Raw genomic sequence first — 24,245 nt, 5'->3', positions numbered from 1 at the left:
TGCAATTTGGTTTTCATCCCGGTTGCGGGACACTGGACTATCTCTACACCCTTGCGAGGGTACTGGAGGGTACATCGGAGTTTGCCCAACCAGTCTACATGTGATTTGTGGACTTGGAAAAGGCATTCGACCGTGTCCCTCTCAGTGTCCTGTGGGGGGTGCTCCGGGAATATGGGATTGGTGGCACGCTACTATGTGCCATTTGGTCCTTGTACAACCAGAGCAGGAGCCTGGTTCGCATTGCCAGCAGTAAGTCCAGCCTGTTTCCGGTGAATGTTGGCCCCCGCCAAGGCTGCCCTTTGTCACAGATTCTGTTCATAATTTTCATGGAGAGAATTTCTAGGTGCAGCCAATGCGTCAAGGGAGTCCAGTTTGAGGGCCTTCGGATCTCGTCTCTGCTATCTCCAGACGATGTGGTCCTGAAGGCCTCTTTGGGCTGTGACCATCAGTGTTTACTGGGGAGGTTTGCAGCTGATTGTGAATCTTCTGGGATTAGACTTAGCACCTCCAGGTCTGAGGCCATGGTTGGAAATGGGTGGATTGCACCCTCTAGGTTGGGAATGAGATCCTGCCGCTGGTGGAGGAGTTCTAGTATCTTAGGGTCTTGTTCACGAGTGAGGGAAGGATGGAGCAGGAGGTCGACAGGCAGATTAGGTGCAGCCTCTGCAGTAATGTGATCGCTGTACTGGACTGTCGTGGTCAAGAGAGAGCTGAGCCGGAAGGCAAAACTCTCAGTTTACCGTTTACAGTTTATGTTCCCACCCTCACCTATGGTCATAAGCTTTTGGGTCGTGACTGAAAGAACGAGATCGAGGATACAAGCAGCTGAAATGAGTTTCCTCCGTAGGGTGGCTGGACTCACCCTAAGACATAGGGTGAGGAGCTCAGTCATCCGGGAGGGGCTCAGAGTAGAGCTGCTGCTCCTTCACATCGAGAGGAGCCAGTTGAGGTGGCTCGGGCATCTAGTCCGGATGCCTCCCGGACACCTCCTGGTGAGGTGTTCCGGGCATGCCCAGCCGGGAGTTCCCGTGGCAGACCTAGGACACACTGGAGGGATTAGATTTTGGTTCACTTTTTTCATGTTTATTTGAACATGAAAACAACATTTATTCCTATTTTACTACTTTTATTCAAATTGAATACAGTTTAATTTCCATCCATCCATCCATTTTCTATACCGCTTCTCCTCATTATGGTCGCGGCGGTATGCTGGAGCCTATCTCAGCTCACTTCGGGCGAGAGGCGGGGTACACCCTGGACTGGTCGCCAGCCAATGGCAGGGCACATATAGACAAACAACCATTCACACTCACATTCATACCTATGGACAATTTAGAGTCACCAATAACCTAACATGCATGTTTTTGGAATGTAGGATCCCGATATCCAGACTGTGACTGTGTGGCCAACATGCTAACTACTAGACCACTGTGCGGCCCCCAGTTTAATTTAAACCAGGTAATAAAAAAATAAAAGCTAAAACACAAGCAGCCTTTCCATCTCAATAATAAGACCACTAAATTGCCTAGTTGATATTGAGCCAGGCGCGGATTTAGAGGGCGGTGTGGGGGGTGTACACCCCACCGTTTTGAGGCACCCACGATTTTTTTTGCCTGATTCTAATGTATGTCCATAGGGACATGTGTAACGGATGCCAGCCTGTGAGGCTGTGCGAGTGTACGTTGGTAAACCTCACTCCCTCAGCCTCAAAAGCTGCGCTGAACATGCGGCCGACAGTCCGGGCTTTTAGTCGTGTGGTCAGCGCCCTCGCCTCCCATTACGAAGGTCCTGTGTTAGAGCCCCGGTGCGGGCGGTGCGGAACAGGGCGGGTTACACATGCATCTGACATGCATCTGAATTATGGGCGCGTGGTGGACACATATGCCAAAATGCAAACGAGACGCATGCTATTCCTGAACCCACTGCCAGGCTGATCATTGACATTGGACATGAACCTGTGCTGTACATGGCTATTCAGGTGGAGGTGCAAAATAAAGGTTCTGGCATCATGACTATAAGGAAAACTGTTGTCTATTCTCAATGACAATTAACCAGAAAAGCGATCCCCAGCGACATAAAATTATACTCAAATCCTCGGAATTTACAGCTGCTTCAAATTGGAAAATATTTCAGGAAATTGAGCTAAAATGGGTTTCTCCTAGTACCGGTAATTTTAGAAATAGAATGTTTTGGCTTAAATGATATATTGCAAGGATAAAAATAACAACAAACTCTTGAATCTAAGGACATAAAATTGGCCTCAGATATCACCAGATTGCAGGAAATGAGGTCTAATTTTAAAATTTTTTCTGGGGGAAGGTACCCAGACCGCCCGCTCCATTTCCACCGCCTCGGCCTGTGGCCTCCGCCACACCCCCCATTTTCAAAAAAGCTACATCCGCCCCTGTGAGTACATGGTATATTCTTCTACAGCAAACTGCACGGTAACTAGCTTTCTAAAAAGTCTCTTGTTTACAGACAAAAATAACATTTTTTATAAATTTATGGGAGCACAAAGTGTAAAGCCCCCGTCACAGTAAGCACAAATCAGCATGAATCCAGCATGAATTAAAAAGTTTTTAAAATCTCGCCACAATCAGGAGAAAATTTGAAATTCGTAAATTTGGCTCCTTTTTCTTAGCGCCGCGTCAATGGTGAGTGACGTTTCAGAGGGCTTCTTGGCTAACAACACCTCTGCACTGCCCACGCCGTTGGCCGCTGGTGCGTTTACTTGGGCCTTTGGTTTTTTTCCTAGGCGAGTGATGAGAATGAGGTGACGTTTCATAGCGACGCAGCTGGCTGCCTTTTTTTTCCCCTAATGCGATCACAATGGACCTCATTCACGAAACGTTCTTACGAACAAATGTGTTCGTAAAGCCTTCTTACGAAGATTTTTGGCATTCATGAAACGTGTTCTTAACTCACAGTTCTTAGATCTAAGAACAAATTCCACGAACGCTCAGGAGGACTCTTACGCACAAGCAAAGCTCGCACTTTCAATGCGCAATCGCCCTCATGATGGCTTTTGCAACCTGATCCCAAAAAATGTAGTGCAAATAAAATATCCCAACAATTATTTCTCATCAAAACAACTAAAATATACTCCATCGATAAATATATATTCAAATCCCAATTCATCCAAAAAAAAAAGGAGGAATTTCACAATTAGAATATGTAAATATTTTCTGCCAATTAAGTCCGATTTAAATTGAATAATCCGCAGACCCCACAAGAACAAATGTACAACCAAAAGCACACACGTACACGCTCCTGCGTGGAGCGCACCATCGGTATACTCAAGGGACGCTGGATGTGTTTGGACACTGCAGGTGGAAGGCTGCTCTACAAACCAGAAAAGGTACAGTAGGTTTTGTAGTATTTAATATGAGGTTTTAGTTTATTTATGCTTTGGAATGGCAAAAAAATAAGAGGCAAACATTCTGATTCTTTGTTTGTGAAGGCTCTCATTAATCCAGGAATTCTCCATTGCAAATATGTTTTATTTGGTCAACTGGATAAATAATTGATTCTCTCTGTTATTGCAGGTGTGCAGGATCATAATGGCCTGCTGCGTCTTGCATAACATCGCAATGAAACGTGGGGTGTCTATTGCGCACGTCGCACCACCAGATAACGACATGCGCCCCCAGCCACGTCTTGAGCCAGAGCACGGGGCTTCTGTATTAATTAGGCAGCGTCTAATCAAATGTAACCACAGAAAAAATAAATTGTCACACACAAACTATGTATTTTGACTTTATTTTTCCATCATAATTGTGTAAATATTTACTAGAGTTTCCGAAATGGTTTGGAGTGTCGTGGCAATTTGAGAAAGTGAGTGTGCTATTTGTTGTTGATTAGCCAGTACAGCATCAGAGATGATTCTGGGGTGACGGTAGGAAGCAGACACTTGTGTCGGAGTCCTGGCTCGTGTCGGGGTTCGGGCCTGAGTCGGGATTTGTTCTTCTGTTATCGCCTGTGTTTTCCGTCCTACTTGGTCCTCTGAAATCAAATGAAAGAGATACAGGGGTTAAGATAGAAATAAATAAAACCGAATTAAAAGTCTAAATTTGAAGTGTGGAATTATAAGAGAACTACAAAGTCACCAAAGTTTGGTAACAAAGATAGGACAGCATCAATTTGAAAGGCATTTACAATGTTAAAATAGCAAAATGTGACTCACCAGCTTCGGAATCAGATATGAAAAATGAAAAGTCCACATCCGTATCCAGGGCCTGGGTGTTTGGAACCCCACTGATGGATGTCTCCCCGATGATGGCGATGATTCTCTCATCCACCTGTGAGGAGCCTGCACTGATTGATGGCCCACCTCCCGTTTCCTCCAGATCCCTCCGATGCAGTGCAATCTTTTTTTTTTACTCTGATTTTAAGTCAAACCACTTCTTTTTAACCTCTGCGGTGATGCGTTTCTCCGTGGAAACGGCATTTATGTTTCCTGCAATGGTGCTCCATGCCGACTCTTTTTGGACGGCCTGATGACCGGTGGATACACATGAAAATAAGGTGGTCTTGTGTTCGCTCGCTCCTTGTAAAAGCACCTCTATTTCAGTACAATTGAAGTTTTTCTTTCGTTTGTTGTCCAGCTGCTCCTCAGTCTTGCCCTTGCGCTTTGGCATCTTGGCCTCCAGCTCCCTGTTGCACACGGCACATTTTTGACCTTATATAGGAAATAATAGGCGGTGACCTATGCAAATTAGGCCTCACATGCACGGGCATCGCAGTTGGCATTCATCAACCTAAGAACACCGGTGCGAACGATTATCCCTACTTAAGAACGTGTCGTGAATGTGGCGCAGTTTCCAACCCGTGCCTTCTTAAGTACACTTCTTAAGAAGACTTTTAAGAAGATGTTCGTGAATGAGGTCCAATGTTTGGAATGCTTTTGGAATATCGTAACAATATTTAAGAATAGGCCTCAATATTTGGAATGCAGTCAGTAATTTTTGAAGGCACTTCAAATATCCAAGAATAAACCACTAATTTTCATTACGTCATTCTGGCTCATTCTTCCTCTCGTGCAGGAGTTAGTAACCCGCGGCTCCGTAGCCGCATGTGGCTCATCAGCCTCCATGATACGGCTCCCTTCGCAGTGATTTTTTTCAACACCGGAAGATGGGAAATGTCCATTTTCGAAAAGAATGTGAAATATCCTACACGCCGCAAGTCCGTCAACGCATCTAGACTGCATTCTGACTGCTGATTGGATGAGCAACCTAGGCTAGTGTATGCGGTGAGTCTCACTGTGCGGGAGAGAAAAAAGGTGAGGGAGTTTTGAGTTGAGTCTGAAGCAACTTACGGCGCAGTAAAATAAATACATTTAACAAGAGCATAGAAATATGTTTTATAACTAGAAGCGCGCTGTAGCTATGTGCTCAGAGCCGGTGACACGCTAATCGCCGAGGTGGTGACTCCAGGAGAGGCAGATAGTGTGCTGCTGCAGCTGGCTGTGCAGTCACCGCTCACAACAATATGTGCTTTAGCTTTCACGTCTCAAAAATACCAGAAAAATCTCCCAGCGATGTCAGGAGAAGTCTTTGCATTTGTCGCTGGTCGCTTTTGAGAAAATAAGTCAACAAGAGGGTTTTGGAAAGTCGCCAGATTTAGCGAGAAAATCGCCACTGGGCTGCACATGATATGGGAAGCCATTCACAGATGGAGAATACATGAAAGAATCGTTCATAAAAATATCAGCGCATCTGTTCTCCGAATTAAAAAACATAATAGTCAAGGACAGCACCAATAGATGACAATTTAGCGCAGGTATGTAAGATGTGAACTCTGGACTTTTTTTTTAATCTTAAAGTTGGCTACATTTTTTTACATTTATTTATTTGACACAAATATGGGAGACACTCAGTAAGACTTACAGACTAAAGTGTTTAAATGGTTCCAGAGTAGGCCTACAAATGTAGGCGCACTTCTGTTTGATTCATTTTGTGGTTGTAACAAGTTCATGAGTTGTGTAATGTTTTGTGGCTCCCGACAATTTGTTTTTTTTACTGAAAGGGGAGGCAAAATGGCTCTTTTGATGGTAAAGGTTGCCGACCCCTGCTCTAGTGTGACCAGGGTATAATAATGAAACAGTGTAACACAGTACAGAGCATGTCTGTTGCCTAACCTTAACCCAAACCCTAACACGTCTACCACACTGATCCTGCCAATCCATCACTCAGGTTCAATGCTGAAGTTGTTTCTACTCACCCATGTTTGGGATGCAACACCATGGCTCTGGGGTTCTCAAAGCAGTATGTGTTGTTGGCGTCGACGCAGTGTTCGGCCAGTTTTTTCACAAAGCGACCATCCAGCTCCGAAACTTTCAGGCAATCCATAAAGCTGTCCACCCAGTAGAGCTTCCTGCCGATCCAGTCCACGGCAAGGCCCTCTCCGTGCAGAACCCCGTTGACCACCACCTCCCTGTTGCTGCCGTTGAAGGACATCCTCTCGATCACTCTGCGGCTGACGTCAATCCAATAGAAACGCTTGTCCACGCGGTCAAAGTCTAAAGCAACCACGCTGGTGAGGCCCTGCAGGATTAACGAGTAGGCCTGCCCGTCCGTGGACAGGTTCCTGAGGTAGTAGCGGTTGCTGAAGATGAGGTACGGCGATATGTTGCTGTTCTGGCGGCAGCTGCGCCCGTTCGGCTCGCGTAGGAACCCCGGCGCACACTTGCAGACGTACGAGCCCACTGTGTTCTCACACACTTGGCTGCATACGCTCGGCGTGTCGTCGCACTCGTTGACATCGTCACATGTTTTGGCGTCAGACATGAGGCGGTAGCCGGGGCGGCACGTGCAGATGAAGCTAGTGGGCGTGTCAGTACAATTGTGGTCGCAGTGATGGATGGATGGGTCTGTGCACTCATTGATACCTTTAATGAGAGATGCACAGGAGTCATTACTGATTCTGCCTCTTCACATTCTGCTCAAGTTCAGGGCTGCAAAAGATGAAGTCTGGTCACACTTACCGCATCCTTTCTCGTCACTGTTGTCAGAGCAATTGTCATCACGGTTACACAACTGGCTCAGAGGAATGCAGCGTCCGTTGTCACATCGGAACTCTCCTGGGGGGCAGGTGGGTGGCGGGGTGTGGCACATATGCTCCAGCTCGTCGGACTCGTCGCCGCAGTCGTTATCCCCGTCGCAGACAAAGTCATGTGACACACAGCGTCCATTCTGGCAGGTGAACTGGTGCTGTTGGCACGGCTGGTACGTGCAGCCTTGTTCATCGCTGCTGTCACCACAGTCATTGCGTCGGTCACACCTGATAAAAGCAACATCAACGCTGTAGAGCCAGGCAGGATAGACAGACGTCGTTTTCAGAAGAAATAGCTTCATCTGACCTGTAAGAAGAACGTACGCAGAGGCCATTGCTGCACGTGAACTCGTTGATGCCACAGGATCTGCGGGTGCAATTCTGATGCTCATCTGATGCGTCGCCACAGTCTGCATCACCATCGCACAACCAGTCCCGAGGAATGCACTTGCGCTGAGGAGGTTGGTTGTTTTCACAGGTGAACTCTGCACTGGAACACGTGCGGTTGGCTGCATGCAATCAGACAGGAAGACGACCCGTAGTCACAGCCCAAACATTCCAAACTGGATTTCAAAAAAACACTCAGCCTTGACTGGAAATTCTTCATTGGTCTAGCACGGTTGATCCACTTTGTTTAAAGTCTTCTACAGGGCTGGAGGCTTCTTATAGCGCAGAAAGAACACACACGGTAATGAGTGATGAAGGAGGAATGAAGAATGTGAGCTGCTTGTACAAAACAGGAGACTAACATGTGTACTAGCTATCCTGAACGCTAGGGGTGTCACAAGATCTAGATTAAAAATGTCTTGTGAGCACTAGGCCTGGGCTGATGATAAATAAATTCATTAATCACAATAAATGAAAAATAGTTTGATAATTTTTTTTATCGTTTTTTTACCAGTTTCAATATATTGCCATGTGCATGCGTGTCTGTTTTCCTCATCTCTCGGTTCCAAACGGAGAGGAAGAGGTTCACTCTGTGCATTGGTTTCAGCACCAGAGTGCAGAAGTGTGCATCGTAGGAGAAATTATATTAGATTATATTTTTTTTCATTGTACTTTTCTTAAAAGCATCATGAAATGAGTCTTGTGACACTTCTACTAAATGCCATATTGGCCCCAGTATAAGACATGTAACACAAACCCTCTTTTTCAAAAATCTTTTTTAAGACAAAAAAAAAAACTATTCTGAGCTTCACTGATCAGCATTGTCAATTCAAATTAGCATCATAACTCTTCCTCTATTGCTAATCAGCAGGTCCCAGTGCCTCTCCAGGTCACTGGTGTGTGTGAGTGACAGGCAGAAAAGCTCTGACTCATTTGGGGAAAAGTTGTTTGGCATTACCTGCTGGTTTACAATATAGGTGGTCCTCAGTTTATGGTGTTTTGGTGATTATGAACGCGGTCCCATAAATTTATTAAAAAGTTAGCTTGGGTCCGTAAACACAAGACTTACTTTTGAACTAGTTACAGTGTTCCCTGGTGGAAGAATATAATATAATAACAATATATAATAACATCGCTTATTAGTTCACTTTTCACGCTTCATCACCAAGCGGCAGTGCGGCAAAGAAAAGGAAATCCATTACCATAGAAGTGAAAATGAACATCATCAAAAGCTCAGAGGGAGGAAATGTGCCCACCAATATTGGTTGCAACTAGAGGTGCAAAATAGCGATAATTATCGACTTATGACGTCATACCAATAAAATTAATAATATCTCCGACCAACCAATAATTTAATTAATAGTTCATTTGAAAAGTGCAAAAGGTTTTGCCAGAGACCTCTGTAGCGGCACACCGGCTGCTCAGAGCAAGTGTCTGAACATAGAGCACTTTGCTAGGCCACAGCAAAGTTGTCTCTTAGCCAAAAAGGTTCCTGACACCTGCCACAATACAATATACAGCATGAATAAAATTGTTGCTTGTTAGGAAGCGCGACTCGAAGTAACAGGCAATTGGCAATTTGGGGCTCCACTGCCCCACACAACAGAATAAAGACAAGGACACCCGGCAAAAACACATATAGACAAAGTAAAATAGACAGACAAAAGGTCATTTTTCCCAAAACAACACCATTATGACAGGTATTAATTTTGCAATGAATCCATTGAAACAAACTGACACTGATGATGAAAAGGAATGATATGGATTAAGAAAGCGCTCATGAAGGCCACATACCACAACTGTGCCTCTGATCTTCGTCGCTCATGTCACCACAGTCGTTGTCTCCGTCACAGATCCAGGAGGAGGCGATGCACCGTCCATCATCGCAACGGTACTGATCAGCATTGCAGGTTCTGGCTAGCGTGGCTACAAAGACCAAATATAACCCCAGCTAAGTGATCTTCCTAAAACATTTCATTCATTCATTGTCTACATCCATGGGTAAGCTGGAGCCTATCCCAGCTGATTTGGGGCGAGAGGCGGGGTACGCCCTGGACGGCTTTCTGTCAAGAACAGGGCACAGACTGGAACCTTGGTTTTTGGTAATTGGTTCCAAAACGTCAGACAGATGCTTTTTCATTCCAGTCCGTTACAAACCTTTACGTGTAGCCCTTAAAACTTTCTCCCCGCAACCTGTGTTTTATACATTTCCATCCGACGCTACACTCCTACTTTGCTACCACGTCTTCCTTCAATTCAATACAGTGTTTCTGTATTGAAGCAAAGTTTAGCAAAGTTCTGTCACTTGCTACTTTTTTTGCAGTCATACGCAATAAAAAAAAAAGCCCACTGTCTGAAAGCCTACTTGAAATACGCAGTGTGCTTGAATGCCTCATCAGACCGCGGCGCACAGTACGTATTAGGAAGAAGAAAGGAGAAAGGATACGAGTTGTGTTCTGTGTGTGTTCTATGAACAAATAAACCACACACACACACACACACACAATAAAGATGATTACTTGCAAGCATGTTAGGATGCAAGCATGGGGAGTAGTGATGTGTGGATCCATACTGAAATATTGATACTTCTGATACCAGCACTTCATGCTCTAAAATCGATTCTCAAATCAAAATGATACTTATATTTCAGTCATTTGCGGTAATGTTTGCTGAATGGATGACCGATCGTTAGCAGAGCCATTGTGAATTGTGAACGAAGTTTTCAATCATAGACTAGTTCATAAAAGTTCATCATTTATTTTAATGGGTTTATTATTTTACTTATTTTAGTTTTTTTTATTGTTTACAATGCCATCCATCTTTGCCGCTAATCCTCACCTAGGATAAGTAAGATGGAGCCTATCCCAGCTGACTTTGGACGAGAGACGAGGTACACCCTGGACTGGTAGCCAGCCAATCGCAAACAAGCATTCACTCTCACATTCATACCTGTGGACAATTTAGAGTCGCCAGTTAACGTAACATGCATTGTTTTGGAATGTGGGAGGAAACCGGAGTACCTGAAGAAAACCTACACAAGCACGGAGGGAACATGCAAACTCCACACAAAGATGCTCAACAGAGATTCGAACCCGGATCTTCCAGATCGCCTGACTGGCCAACATGCTAACCACTAGGGCCACCTGCTACCTCAGTATACTTCAGGGTTTAAATTAAATAAATAAATTACTTAAATTAATTATTACATTATTATATAAATTAGAAATATCAATAAATCAATTTATATATTTATTTATAATACAAATTATTTATTTAAATTAATAAATTACTTAATGAATACATTAATTATATGTATTGTATTTTTTATGCTATGATAAGAAATAAACTACTTTAAAATCGGATCGGTATCGCTGATACCAGCTTAAATTTTACACAGTATCGGCTCAGAAACAAAATCAGTGATATCGCACATTACTAATGGGGAGAACACTGCCACAGTGCTGCCCCTAAAACACTTTGGTTATAAATATTGGTAGCCTTTATAAAAATCACAGCTCCATGTGTATTTTGTAACAATCTAACATGGGTAGAGCTTTCAAACTAGCAAAACGGTCTTGGTAAGCACACATTCCCATGCATGGCTAGCTATTTAAACAAAAGCCAAAGTGAGGCTCTGGAACCCCCGCACGACAAAAGGGGTTTGGAGAGGGGGTGCACCACAGTCCAATCCAAAACACAATAGGAGGCCTGGCTGACTACCTTGTCAACAAAGAGACACACCGCTCAAACACTCCCGGGGCGCATCACTCACCGCACTCACAGATGGGCGGACAGGCACCGACACACAAAAAGCAGGGGGGAGGGGGTGGGTCAGTGGTGATGAGTTCAGACACACAAAGGCAGCAGAGGCCATTTGGGCCACTTTGGGTAAAAGAGCTGCATGACACTCACTGCAGGAGAGGGGTTCATCTGAGCCGTTGGCACAATCGGTCCCTCCATCACAGTACCAGTGGGCGGGGATGCAACGGCCACTGGAACAACGGAACTCGCTCTGGGAACATGTGGATGTTGCTGTTTGGAAGGGATGATGACATCACTTGCAAGTTTTACTGAGGGTTAATGCACATAACACATATACGTCATACACACTTACATAATACATATATATCACAAATCATCAATACAGTTATTGATTTGTATGCAATGTTGTATTTGTTTTACAATCACCATATCGGATGCAACAAACGCATCAAGCAATGACTTTATGAAAGCACATGCAACAATTACATGTCAGAATGCAGAATACTCAATTGATGTGTTCAATTTGTAAGCCAGGAGTGTCCAAATGTATTCCAGTGAGGGCCAGGATGCAACATTGCCACTGTGATATGTAAAATTGGAAAGCAACACATGTAGATATGCTAAGAAGTTACATATTTATTTCAAGAAGCTTTGTCATATGGGTGAAAACGGACTGTGCTCTTTTTTTCACCCATTTTTGATGTTTTTTTGTTTACATTTTCCAAATATTTCAACTTTCTTCTGAAATACTCTTCTTAAACTCTATTTTTTTACATTATTCCCATAATATTCTAACTTTTTCCCAAACCGAATTTACCAAAAACTGCAACTTGATTTTGTTTTGTTTGTGTGATTTTCATAATATTACCATTTTTAAAAATTATGTATTTTTCTTTAATATTTCAACTCTATGTACTAAAAGGACTATTTTTCCTAAAAAATGACTATTTTTCCTAAAAAGGATGATTTTTCCTTAAAAGGATTAATTTTCCTCATAATATTACCAGTTAATGCTCATAAAATTGCAACTTTTTTCTGTTAATATTTTCGCTTTAACATTGCAGCTGCTTTTTCTATTTCTGCTGTTTTTTTAATTCAAATTTTCCAACAATTTAAATTTTCTTCTTTTAATTATGACTTTATTGTAGGAATGCACAATAATGATCAGACTAATAATTATCGGGCCGATATGTGGGAATACTGATAAATCTGCTAACATTAAAAATAGCTGAGATAACCAAAATGAGGCGACAGTTGGTCAAATCCTAATTTGTTCCAGTCCTTCTGAACACCTCCAGGTGTTCCAGGTTAAATGAAAATTTTTAAAAAGTAGATATAAAAAAGCTATCAGCTATCAGTTATCAGTTATCGGTATCCTATCCATCTTGAGAAGCAGAAAGTTATCGGTATTGGTCACAGTTTGAAAAAAAAGCTATTTATTATTCTCAGAATATTTTGACTTTACATTGATTACTAAAACATTTATTACATTATAACTTTTTCCGCAACCTAATTGTCCAAAAATTACTACTTAATTCTTTCTTTTGTTTGTTGCATAATATTATGATATTCTAAAATGTTTTTTTCATATTTATGCGACAAAAATTACGTTATTTTTCCTCACGATATTATGAAGTTATTGTCATAAAATTATAATTTATACTTGTTATTACAACTTTTTTCTCATAATATTTTACTTATTACTGTTGATCTTTTAATTTTTGCTTTTTTTCCCCATAGTTTTATTGTTAAAATTTTATTTTTAAAATGTGCCGCGGTTCAATAAAAAAACAGCTGCGGGCAGGAAACACCAAATTGCAATTACATCATTCATTGGTCATATGTCATAATGGGGACTACCCAGAAAGGGAATTAGTTCCATTACAGAGAAGAAGTGTACCAAGAATACAACCTTTATTGATTTCTTCTCAAACTCACCACAGTGTGTCGGACTCTCGTCGCTCATGTCTCCACAGTCGTTGTCTCCATCACACAGGTAGGAACGAGGGATGCAAATGTTGGTCGACTGACACTTTGTGTGCTCCGGCTGGCAGGTTCTCTCCGCTATTTCAGCATTTAAAACATGAAATCTCTATTCAATATAGCATTACATTTTCTACGCTGCTTATCCTCAATAGGTTTCTTGGGGGTATGCTGGAGCCTATCCCAGCTGACTTCGGGCGAGAGGCGGGGTACACCCTGGACTGTTCGCTAGCCAATGAATGGCAGGGCATATACAGACAAACAAATCATTCACACTCACATTCATACCTATGGACAATTTTGCGTCGGCAATTAACCTAACATGCATGTTTTTGGAATGTGGGTGGAAACAGGAGTACCCGGAGAAAACCCACGCACACACGAGGAGAAAATGCAAACTCCACACAGAGACTGTGTGGCCAACATGCTAACCACTCGGCCACCGTGCGGCCTATAACATGAAATATCTAATACATTTAGCATTTTTCAGATTTAGCTCAGAGCTGGAGCTGAACCGGTGTTGGCCAAGAACAGATTCTACACCAGATTAATTTTCATTGTGCTGGGGAGCCGCTCTATTACGTCACAAGGGTTATGCCTCTGATCAGGAAATAACAAATGGAGATCAGCGGGGGTCACGCAATTTAAATAATGCAATTCAATGACTTGTCTTTTATTTTGAAGATTACGCATCTTCCGTCAGAATTTAACAAACTACCAGACAATCAATACTTAAAAAAATACTAACGGCTATTATTTTGTGCAATATTCAAGTAAAGAATAACTGTTATGTAAGACTACAGTATTTATTTTTGAACGTTACCCTAAAGCACAGCTCTGTCACCGATATGAAACTCTTTCTGCTCTCCAAAATAAAATACAATACACGACCGTAGAAAAACCATAAAAACCTAGAAATAATCATAAAAAATATACTCTAAATGTAATAAAACTGTGGATTAAAAGAATAAACCTACATCAGTGGTCACCAACCTTTTGGAGCCCAAGATCTCTGGTCTCGGCAGTGAAATTGTGCAAGATCAACCCCCCCAACCCCTGGGTTTTGGGGACTCGGCTCCTGGCTGGAGCTTGCGGGGTGCGTCCCTGGGGAGCGGCAAGGCGAATGGGCGTGTTCATTGTTCAAAATGCGTGCCTGTTGGTCACTCGCGGGGACGTGGGGCACTGATGTTATAATACTTTTAAGAAATATATATATATATATATATATATATATATATATATATATTTATTTATTTATTTTAAATTTATTTATATATTTTTATATATATTCTCGCGATCGACCCGCAGAGTCCCAAAGATCGACTAGTAGCCCGCGATCGACAGGTTGGTGAATCCTGACCTTGATGGTGACTTATATGTTTATATTTATATGCAGTGGAAACACACTCCTTCATAACAAATAGTGATTTAATATTAAGAAATGTCAGAAGAAATTACAATTTAAATTATTCACTGCATTGTTTGAGGGACGTTGCGGTACAAAATATTTTCAGACATTTGCGTAAAAGTATGACACTTGCTGACTAAATTAAGCAAGCTTTTGGAGCCAGAGCTGAACCAAAAAATACGGCACCAGTTCTGCACCCCCGTGGAACCATGATAATGGAAAACCAAACCTACTCTGAAGCAGCTCCAAACCAGTTTCGGTGGAAAAAGTGAACTGTCTTCCCTCCTGTTTGGAGGCGAGAGAAGAGGAAAACAGACACGCATGCACATGGCAATATTTTAAGGCCGGCAAAATGATCCACTTAATTTTCATTTATTATGCGATTAATTAATTAATTTATTATTGTCCCGGGTCTAGTGACCACAAGACTGTTTTTTTCTGAATGAGAAATCTTGTCAAGTTTTAATCTCGCATAACAAACACTGAATCATATGAAAAATGGGGTGTACAAAAACCGAGGTAAAAACTGTATAAAGCACACAACAGCGCTTCTTGGATACGCATACGCTGGCTGAGACAGGCGTAGACAAACACAGCTCATTAACATTAAAGCTACATACACACAAACTGACATGTCCCCAATAGGGCTTACTAAAAGCACAGTCTCATTTCCAGCATCAAGGCTAGAGGGCTCCATTGTGGGACTTCTGAGACTTATTAACAAAGCTGAAAAATAGCATCATAGGGAACCTTGAAGTGAAATAAGTGTGTTTTACTCACGGCAGTTTTGCTCATCAGAGGTGCCATTGTCATAGCAGTTGTTGATACCATTGCAAACATAATCCTTGGCAATACAACGGCCATTGTTGCAGGCAAACTCCGCGTTTGGGTCGCACGGTCTGAACAGACAGCCCCCCTCATCGCTGTTGTCGCCGCAGTCGTCGTAGTGGTCACAGCGATAGTGGTACGGCACACATCGCCCATTGCCGCAGGTGAATACTGTGGGCTCACAGGTGTGGAAGGCTGACGGATGGAATGAATATGTCAGAGTTCAAAGTATATTTCCACTTTGTGCACACCTGCACTGGATGCTGACGTTACCTGACAAATCTATGAATGATGACAGCAACCGAGGGACTGCATGCAAGAATATGCTTGATGTGTTAGTTTGGATTGGTTGCAGGGTGAATGTTCATTCTAATCAAGAAGCAAGTATACACACCAAAATAGTTGAAATCACTCTTGTCTCCTAAAAATGGCAGTTGTTACAGTGAAAGAGAGAGCTTGTTAGTACAAGTAGTATCAGGTTAGTGTTTGGATGATTGTACGAGCAATGCAGGTACACTAAGTCAGAGGTGTCCAAATGTTGTTCCAGTGAAATATGAAAGCTGCAACTTTGTCACTTTGATGTTTACTGTATATATATATACAGTAGTACCTCGCATAACATAAACCTCCTTTTACACCGCCTACGCTCTCATCTCATTGGCTGATGATCGGGGCACCACCTACGCTCTCATCTCATTGGCTGACTTATCCGGTGCATCCAGTTTGTGTGTGAGCTCCCTTCCCCATCTTAGTCGCCCTTAAACTAGTTTGCACGCATTGAAATCTCTTCTTAATTTATTTACTTTTATTTGTGTTAAAATGACCGTAGTCATGGGCCCTAAACCAAGTGTAAGTGGTAAAAAAAAGGGAAAAGTTGTCGATCGAAAAGAAACAGGAAGTTATGCAGAAATTCTGACGCTTCATGCTCTCATTGGCTGATTCTCGGAGCACCGCCTACGCTCTCTTCTCATTGGCTCTCATCTCATTGGCTGACTAATCCAGCGTGTCGGTGTGTTTATGAGAGACATGCTGCTCCCTTCTCCCATCGTAGTCGCCCTTAAACTAGTTTGCACGCATTGAAATCTCTTCTTAATTTGTTTACTTTTCTTTGTGTTAAAATTACCGGAGTCATGGGCCCTAAACCAAGTGTAAGTGAGAAGAAAAAAAGGGAAAAGTTGTCGACACAAAACAAAGCAGGAAATGATCCAGAAGCATGACGGTGGTATGAAATGAAGTGATGTTGCTAGACTATACGGCCGTTCCCCATCGACCATTATACCTTATTTACCTTATTTTATATTGGAATGTTACTCTACTATGTTTATGCTGTTTTCTTATATTTTCCCACCATATTTGGTGGACTTTGAATATTTTGAAGTGCCAAAGGGGTGAGTTTGGGAAGATCTTGGAACGGATTAGGCTATTCACATGTATTTTATGCTTCGTATAACATAAAATCCCTATAACATAAAGGTTCTTGGAACGGATTATTTACGTTGTCGGGGCGTCTACTGTACTATATTTCAAGAAAAACTGCAACTCAGCTTTGTCATATAGATTTTCATAGACATTTTTCAACTATTTCAGCTTTGTTCTTTAAATTTTCTTCTCACAATTATGACTTTATTCCCATGATATTTTGATGTAATAAATTTAGTACTATATTACTATTCTTGTGACATAACTTTTTTCGCAACCTAATTTTCCAAAAATGTATTCATTTTGTTTGTCTCATATTACAACTTCCATCCATCCATCCATTTTCTATACCGCTTCTCCTCTTTAGGGTCGCGGGGGTATGCTGGAGCCTATCCCAGCTGACTTCGGGCGCCAGCCAATCACAGGGCACATATAGACAAACAACCATTCACACTCACATTCATACCTATGGACAATTTAGAGTCTCCAATTAACCTAACATGCATGTTTTTGGAATGTGGGAGGAAACCGCAGTACCCGGAGAAAATCCACACACGCATGGGCAGAACATGCAAACTCCACACAGAAATGCCCAAGGGAGAATCAAACCCAGGACTGTGTTGGCCAACATGCTAACCACTGGACCACCGTGCGACCCATATTACAACTTCTAAAAAAAAATGTCATCTTTATACAACTAAAAATTGTTATTTTTCCTCACAATATTATGAAATAATTTTCATAAAATGACAATTATTTCTTTGTTAGATTCCAACTTTTTTCTTTGAATATTTTACACTTTATTCTTGTAAATTAACTGCTGATTTTTCATTTTTTGCTGGGGTTTTTTTTGAGAATGTGCTGTCGGTCAATAAAAAACACAGCAGGCTGCGCATTTTGGACACCCCCGCAATGAGAAGAGCAAAGGACGGAAGTGCAGGAGATTTTCAGGTTGCCTACCACAGACTCTCTCCAGCTCATCACTGCCGTCTCCACAGTCGTTGTCATTGTCACACTTCCATTGGGCACGGATGCAGCGGCCATTCAGGCAGCTGAACTGTCCCACCTGGCAGCGGGTACCATTATCAGGGATGCAATGCTTATTGTCAGCAAGGTACCAGTGGCCCTCTGACGGACAGTGACACTCCGCTCCATTAGGTCCTAACAAGATTGCATGAGCATTTATGTCATTGATATTGGCATGAAAAGCAAAGGTGGTGAAGGTACCTGGTGTGCAAATGTGGCTGCAGCCTCCATTAAACTGCTGGCAGGGACTGAGACACTGCTGCTGCTTCCCGCTGGCCAGAACGTGAATATCCATTGGCCGAGACGGAAGGTTCTGAATCAAAACCGTTTGGTCAGAACCGTCGTGTTTGTTGGCACGGTAGATGCTCCGTGTGTTCCAGTCGGTCCAGTAAATAGACTGCCCAAACATGGCCATGGCGAAGGGGTAGATGGCCGTGCTGACGATGACCTCCCGATTTGATCCCGTCAGAGAGGACCGCTCAATCTTCTGTCTGGTGGCAGAGAAGAAATGATAACAACAACAACAATTTAATACTTGAACCTGGAAGAGGAGCGTAAAGACACTCGGAACTTGGATGGGTTGCAAATAAGCATGAAAGTGAAATGGGCTGTTCATGAGCTGATCAAAAGTTTAAGACCATAGCTAAAAAAAAACCCAAACCTCCCTAAAATAAAACTTTGTAAAAAGGAGTCAGTAATGAGTAGCTGTGCCATTCTTGTTAATCAGCTGAAAAATGGGTTAGGGCATGCTTGATGCCAGTGTTTCCAGGAGGCTAGTGGGGATGTTGCTCCAGGTGGTGAAGATGACTTCACGGCGCGCCTCCTATGTCTGGAACATTTTTTTGTACACTTCCGTTGCCATTCATCCCCAAATGTTCTCAATTGGATTTAAACCAGGGAAACACGCAGGATGGTCCAAAAGAGTGACTTTGTTCCTCTAGAAGAAGTCCTTTGTGAAGTGCAGCGTTGTCTTCAGTCATGAGGAATGCTCCCAGCAACATCTTCACATAGCCAGCTGCTGTTTGATGCCCCTGCACAGCCTGAAGCTCCATTGTTCCATTAAATGATCATGATGGCGCCCCCTCCACTGTGCCATGTGGAAAATATCTCAGGTGGGATCTCCTTGTCATGCCAGTAATGTTGGAAGCCTTCAAGACTATCAAGGTTACATTTTTTTCTCATCAGAGAATAAAACTTTCTTCCACCTTTCAATGTCCCATGTTTGGTGCTCTCCTGAAAATTCCAAACAGCCAATTTTAGATGGTGTCTGATGGTTTTCGGACTGCACTCGGCATCAGTAGCAACCTTCATTTGGGCTGAGGATGGTCCCGTGTCCTGATGGGCAGCCAATGGGATCCTCCAGCTCAGTGACATTTTTTTAATGTGTCCAACCTCAGCAGCAGAGGCCTTGCTTGTGCAGTTCAACAATACCAGCGTGTTCAAAGAGAGAATGCTTTTTTGTGACAGTGTGAATAACTGACACAAAAAATTCCATTTCAGGCACATTTTTGCCAAGATTTTGCCTTTAAAGGCTGTGCTCTTAAACCTTTGGTCAGCTGATGAACAGCAAATTTCACTTTAACGTTTCTTTGAAATAAATTGCTTACTTATTTCTTCTTTTTGCATTTTGAAGCTCTACTGAGAACCTCCTTAATATCCAACAGTGCAAAATGTACATTTGTGCTATTTTTCAACATTTTGATCCAGAGTATATATACCATTTGAAAATTAGAGCTAAAAGAAGGAAGCTATATCGCTATATGCATCAAAATAAAGTGTGTTTCACGATTTCACGCTTTCATTTCCAAAAGGGCCCGTCCCTCACATTTTAGCAACCATTTTTATTCGAAGTGTCACAAGACCTTGCAAAATTAAAACATCACAACAAAAAAACATCTCATGGGCACTAGGCCTAGGACAAAAATAAATACATTAATTAATCACACAATAAATGAAAATAAACTTTGACGGCCTCAATTTTCCTGCCATCTGCATGTGTGTCTGTTTTCCTCGTCTCTTGCCTCTAAACAGGCTGGGAGAGGATTCACTCTGTGAATTGGTTTCAGCACCTTGGCACCTTTGTTCCCTAGAACCATGGCATGAATGGAGTGCGGCCTTTTGTCAGTCATACAGCCTCTTAGTCTTGGTGGGTGGAGGCAGGGCCGCTAGCATACACACGGAGTGCAGAGTGTGGCCTTGTGAGGAGCAATGCAAGGTAATGTAAAGTAGAAATTCAATTAGTATATCACAACATATTGTCATATATTTTTGTTCTTGTACTTTTCTTAGAAGTAATGTTAAAAATCTTGTCTCGTATGCGTGTCTTGCGTATCGTCTCATCTCGTGAACTGAGTGTCTAATGACACCCCTAATTTTATTACAGAATATCTTCTGAAAGGACAATACTATAGAAAATACAGTAAATCAACACACAACCATTATTGTGTCAATATTTGGCAACACAAGTGAGCAACAAGATCATTGTGTCTTGTCTACAGTCAAGCAATCAAGGAGTTCATTAAGCTATCATTTAGGTAGTTTAAGTTCCAAATTATACTAAAGCGGCGTTTACACTTGCACGCATTTTGCCTCCGTATTGTTCCGCAATTTGCTGTGGCATTACATGTCATTTTTATTTATTTATGGCATGCCTGAAAATCGTAAAGAATAGTTTGTGCACTGTTTGCCTTGTGTTTACGCATAAAGTATGCACTTGACATGCAATTCGTGACCGAAAATGGTGCATATTGGCACGAAATGATTACGCTCCCTTGTCAAGTAGTGTTTACTGTACAGCCAGTGCACGACAATAGTGCATGCAATGCTCATTGTTCCTGCATGGGTATGCATTGTCATCACCACTTCCCGCATCCGTGAAGAAGTCATGGCATTATTTGGTTGTGCAGTATCCCGCTGTTGCCACGCACCAGCATGCATCACCCCATAGCTTCATTAATTCCTCTATTTGCAAGGGACCTACAAGATGTTGAACTTCAGAGAAGAAGCTCATGCAATAAAGAAAGGTAAGTCTATATTTATTATTATCTTGCAGCTGCAGGTAGAGCATCTGCAAAGAGCAGGGAGGAGGCAATAAACTAGAAAAAAAAGAAACATGGACAGTGTGGGAGAGGGAATTGCTGACTAGAAGACATCGCTTTGGACATTATGATTAGTTATTAACAGAAAATCACGAGGAAGATCCAAGACACTACAGAAATCGCTTGAGAATTCCTCCCGAATTGCTCCAAGAGGTGGTGGAAAAGGTAACCCATTCATGCGAATGAGAAACGCAGAGGCACGCTTTGATACGCACCACCCGCATTTGTACATAGATCGCGGTGTGTTCACGTTGCATTCACGACTAGTTCATTTATGCTTGCCGCAAATTTTGAACATTTGAACATTTTCATTGTGCTTCACACCTGTTTACTCATTGGCACACAAAATTGCGTACCACTGTGGGGACAAAGTGTGTGCAAGGCTTAAAACACGACTTACTCACAGCTTAGGAATGGCAGTCTTTGGTAACCTGAGGATAAAATGGTTGCTGGAAATATTTGGGAGTGTACTGAGGCCACAGAGATACTGTATTTTTAAAAAGTATGTTGTCAGATCTTACAAGCTGGCATCCGCCCAATACAGCCGTTGCTCTTCATAGTCTAAGGTCAGTCCATTGGGCCACACCAGACTGCTATTCACAATCTCCTTCCGGAAGTTCCCACCTAAGGTAGCACGCTCAATCTTTGCATGGGTTCCCCAGTCTGTCCAATACATGTATCTGTGCAACAAGACAGGAAGTACATCAAAATACACACAGCAAAACAATATGTGTGTGGGTGTGTGCGTGTGTGTGTGTGTGTGTGTGTGTGTGTGCAAGTGTCTAACCCCCTGCAGGGATCCAACATGATGGCCCTTGGTCTGGACACATGGGCAATGGTGGTCCTCTGAGATCCATCCACAGACATGGAGCTGATGCTCTGGTTAGCATAGTCACTGTAGTAAATGCGTTTATTTATCCAATCATATGCGATTCCATCAGGCGCCCCTAGATCTGCCACATCGTAAGAATGGAATGTCATTCAGAGGCATCAAAAGCTCATCATTAGGCTCATGAATGAACTGTATGAGATACCTGAGGCCACCAGCACTGGAGCTGATGTCGGAGAGGAGAGGCTGATGTAGCTGATCTTGCTTGCTCCTGCACCTGAGCTCTGAGTGAAGTAGATCCTTTGGTCAGTGAGGTCAAAATCCAGCGCCACAGAAGTTCGTGGCACGTTGATGACAGGGAAGGGCACGCTGTGGTCTTCAGGATCCAGGCGCAAGCTTCGCACTGTGCTCTCCGTGGTGTAGATGAGATAGTCATCCGTTGACACCACGCAGCTCTCATTATCTGCTGCAAGATTTCCAAATGCACAGGAACATTTTTTGGAGGGGTTCCCTAGATGGGTGCTAGGCAGGGCAAAGCAAAAGTGGGCACAGCCTCCGTTAGACTCCAGGCAGGGGTGATTGTTTATTGTGGGCTGAGTGCGCTGGTCAAAGATAGCAATGTCTCTCAACATGTTTATGTTGTCTCGGATGACGACGGGTTGCTCTGTGCTGCCGGGCTCTTTGCTGGCTTGGAACACCTTCTTCAGGTTTCTGTCCACCCAAATGATACTCCCTTCAAACACAGCAATTCCATAAGGAGTCGGATAGCGACCGCCATACCGGACTACCTCTGTCTCCCCTCCCTGGGGGCTGACTCGAGCAATCATATCCAGAGAGTCATCTACCCAGTAGACAAATCCAGTTTCCTGGTCGAGAGCAAGACCACGTGGGGTGATAATTCCTGATGATACTAAAACGCTGCGGTTGCTTCCATCCAAGAGCGCTCGCTCAATTTTGGGGTTCTGACCATAGTCAGCCCAGAATAGATATCTATTTCTTGGGTCCACCACAAGGTGGCGTGGCATGTCCACCTGGGTCTTCAATAGTACTCTTCGGAAAGTTGTGTTCAGGCGAAGAACTTCAACATATGTCTCCGTCAGGAAAGCGTTGGTGAAGTAAAGGTTCCCTGGGGATCAATCAAAGTGAATCAATGCCATAAATACATCATCAAGCTGATTGTGACGAATACAGAACTTGAACTTACTGCTATATTTGAAGGTTTGACAATATAATCATTGGAACATTCTTTATCACACTAGTATAATATTTATTCATTCATTCATTTTCTACCGCATGACAAGAAACAGGGTATACACTGGAGTGCTCACCCGGAAATCACAGGACATGGTATACGGCCATGCTCGCGACATCACGATTCGAACTTCCCTCCCTCTATCGCTGATTTTCAAAAATTAATTAATTAATTAGATGATGCAATGAACATAAGAGTAGTTTGTAAGCTGAAGCTGGGCTGAAATGCTGTGGAACTGTGTTGAAATGTAAAATGAATGTATGAAAGATACCCAGCATGATAGCCAAGTGTTTCTATAAATTTGTACTTACAGTATAATAACGGCTAAAAAGGCTAATATACTAAGCATGCAATTTAGTTAATAAATAATCACTGTTTTGTGGTTGTGGTTGTCAACTTGTGAATGTAGTTTTCTGCATTAGTCACTAGGTGTCAATAATTGTTCGGTGAGACAAGCACCAGACTCGATCGCCAGAACAACAGCCTTTTATTGCAACTTTAAAATATCTCACAACAGGCACAATAATAATAACTAGGGGTGCACGGTTATTTTGGGCCGATAATTACCAGGTCGATATGATGGGGAATTATGATGTCATACCGATAAATCTGATAAAGGTCTATTATTAATATCAACTTCATTCTTGGCCCTTTTCCCCATTTTGGCTGTTTTTATTTTTTAATTTTCCAAATATTTCAACAAGGGGTGCGCGATAATTACCGGACTGAAAAATTATCAGGCTGATATAAGGGAATTATGACATCCGATAACATTAAAAATACCACTGCGACCCATTAATTTTAAAAAATGCCCCAATGAGGCAAGATTACCCATACTGTGCGCGTGAGCAAATCAAGCGCTCCTTTTTTCTCTGCCTGCGATGTTAATAGCCTGTTGTACTTTCCCCTGAACTCACTTGTAAACAAACATTCACTTTCCGAATAACTAATTTTGCGTGCTAGTTGTCACAAATGCTTCGCGATGAGGGGAAAAAACCCATCGAGCATATAAAAAACCTTATCAGCCACCTGAAATGGTAGCGCCATGGTGTTTGAAAAGTGCAAAAGGTTTGCCAGAGAGCTCTGTGGCGTCATACCAGCAGCTCGGAGCGTGTGCCCGAATACAGTGCAACTTGATGGGCCACGCCAGGTGGTTTCTCCCGCGCTATACTCCGGTTCTCCTGAACTCCGTAGCGGCAC

The 24,245-nt window shown here is 42.7% G+C and overlaps 1 protein-coding gene across 2 annotated transcripts in view; it reads right to left on the bottom strand.

The window, feature by feature from the left end:
* Window positions 1-24,245, bottom strand: part of lrp2a (low density lipoprotein receptor-related protein 2a) — a 135,125-nt gene that overhangs the window by 37,726 nt on the left and 73,154 nt on the right. For both annotated transcript variants that reach the window (XR_008572556.1, XM_054788394.1), the window contains exons 40-53: window positions 21,999-22,919; window positions 21,752-21,917; window positions 21,486-21,644; window positions 18,068-18,357; window positions 17,801-18,001; window positions 15,816-15,842; window positions 15,695-15,730; window positions 15,374-15,616; window positions 13,141-13,266; window positions 11,353-11,472; window positions 9,235-9,366; window positions 7,361-7,562; window positions 6,986-7,281; window positions 6,223-6,889 (exon numbers count right to left, since the gene is read on the bottom strand). Coding sequence is in view for 1 of the 2 variants with exons in the window: in XM_054788394.1 (XP_054644369.1) it covers window positions 6,223-6,889; window positions 6,986-7,281; window positions 7,361-7,562; window positions 9,235-9,366; window positions 11,353-11,472; window positions 13,141-13,266; window positions 15,374-15,616; window positions 15,695-15,730; window positions 15,816-15,842; window positions 17,801-18,001; window positions 18,068-18,357; window positions 21,486-21,644; window positions 21,752-21,917; window positions 21,999-22,919 (3,586 nt within the window). In the remaining variant the exon portion in view is untranslated. The remainder of the gene's footprint in view (window positions 1-6,222; window positions 6,890-6,985; window positions 7,282-7,360; window positions 7,563-9,234; window positions 9,367-11,352; window positions 11,473-13,140; window positions 13,267-15,373; window positions 15,617-15,694; window positions 15,731-15,815; window positions 15,843-17,800; window positions 18,002-18,067; window positions 18,358-21,485; window positions 21,645-21,751; window positions 21,918-21,998; window positions 22,920-24,245) is intronic.

The sequence above is a fragment of the Dunckerocampus dactyliophorus genome, chromosome 9, assembly GCF_027744805.1.
Source record: "Dunckerocampus dactyliophorus isolate RoL2022-P2 chromosome 9, RoL_Ddac_1.1, whole genome shotgun sequence".
Lineage (NCBI taxonomy): Eukaryota > Metazoa > Chordata > Actinopteri > Syngnathiformes > Syngnathidae > Dunckerocampus > Dunckerocampus dactyliophorus.
Note: the sequence above shows the minus strand (reverse complement) of the source record. Positions and strands in the feature narration are given on the sequence as shown.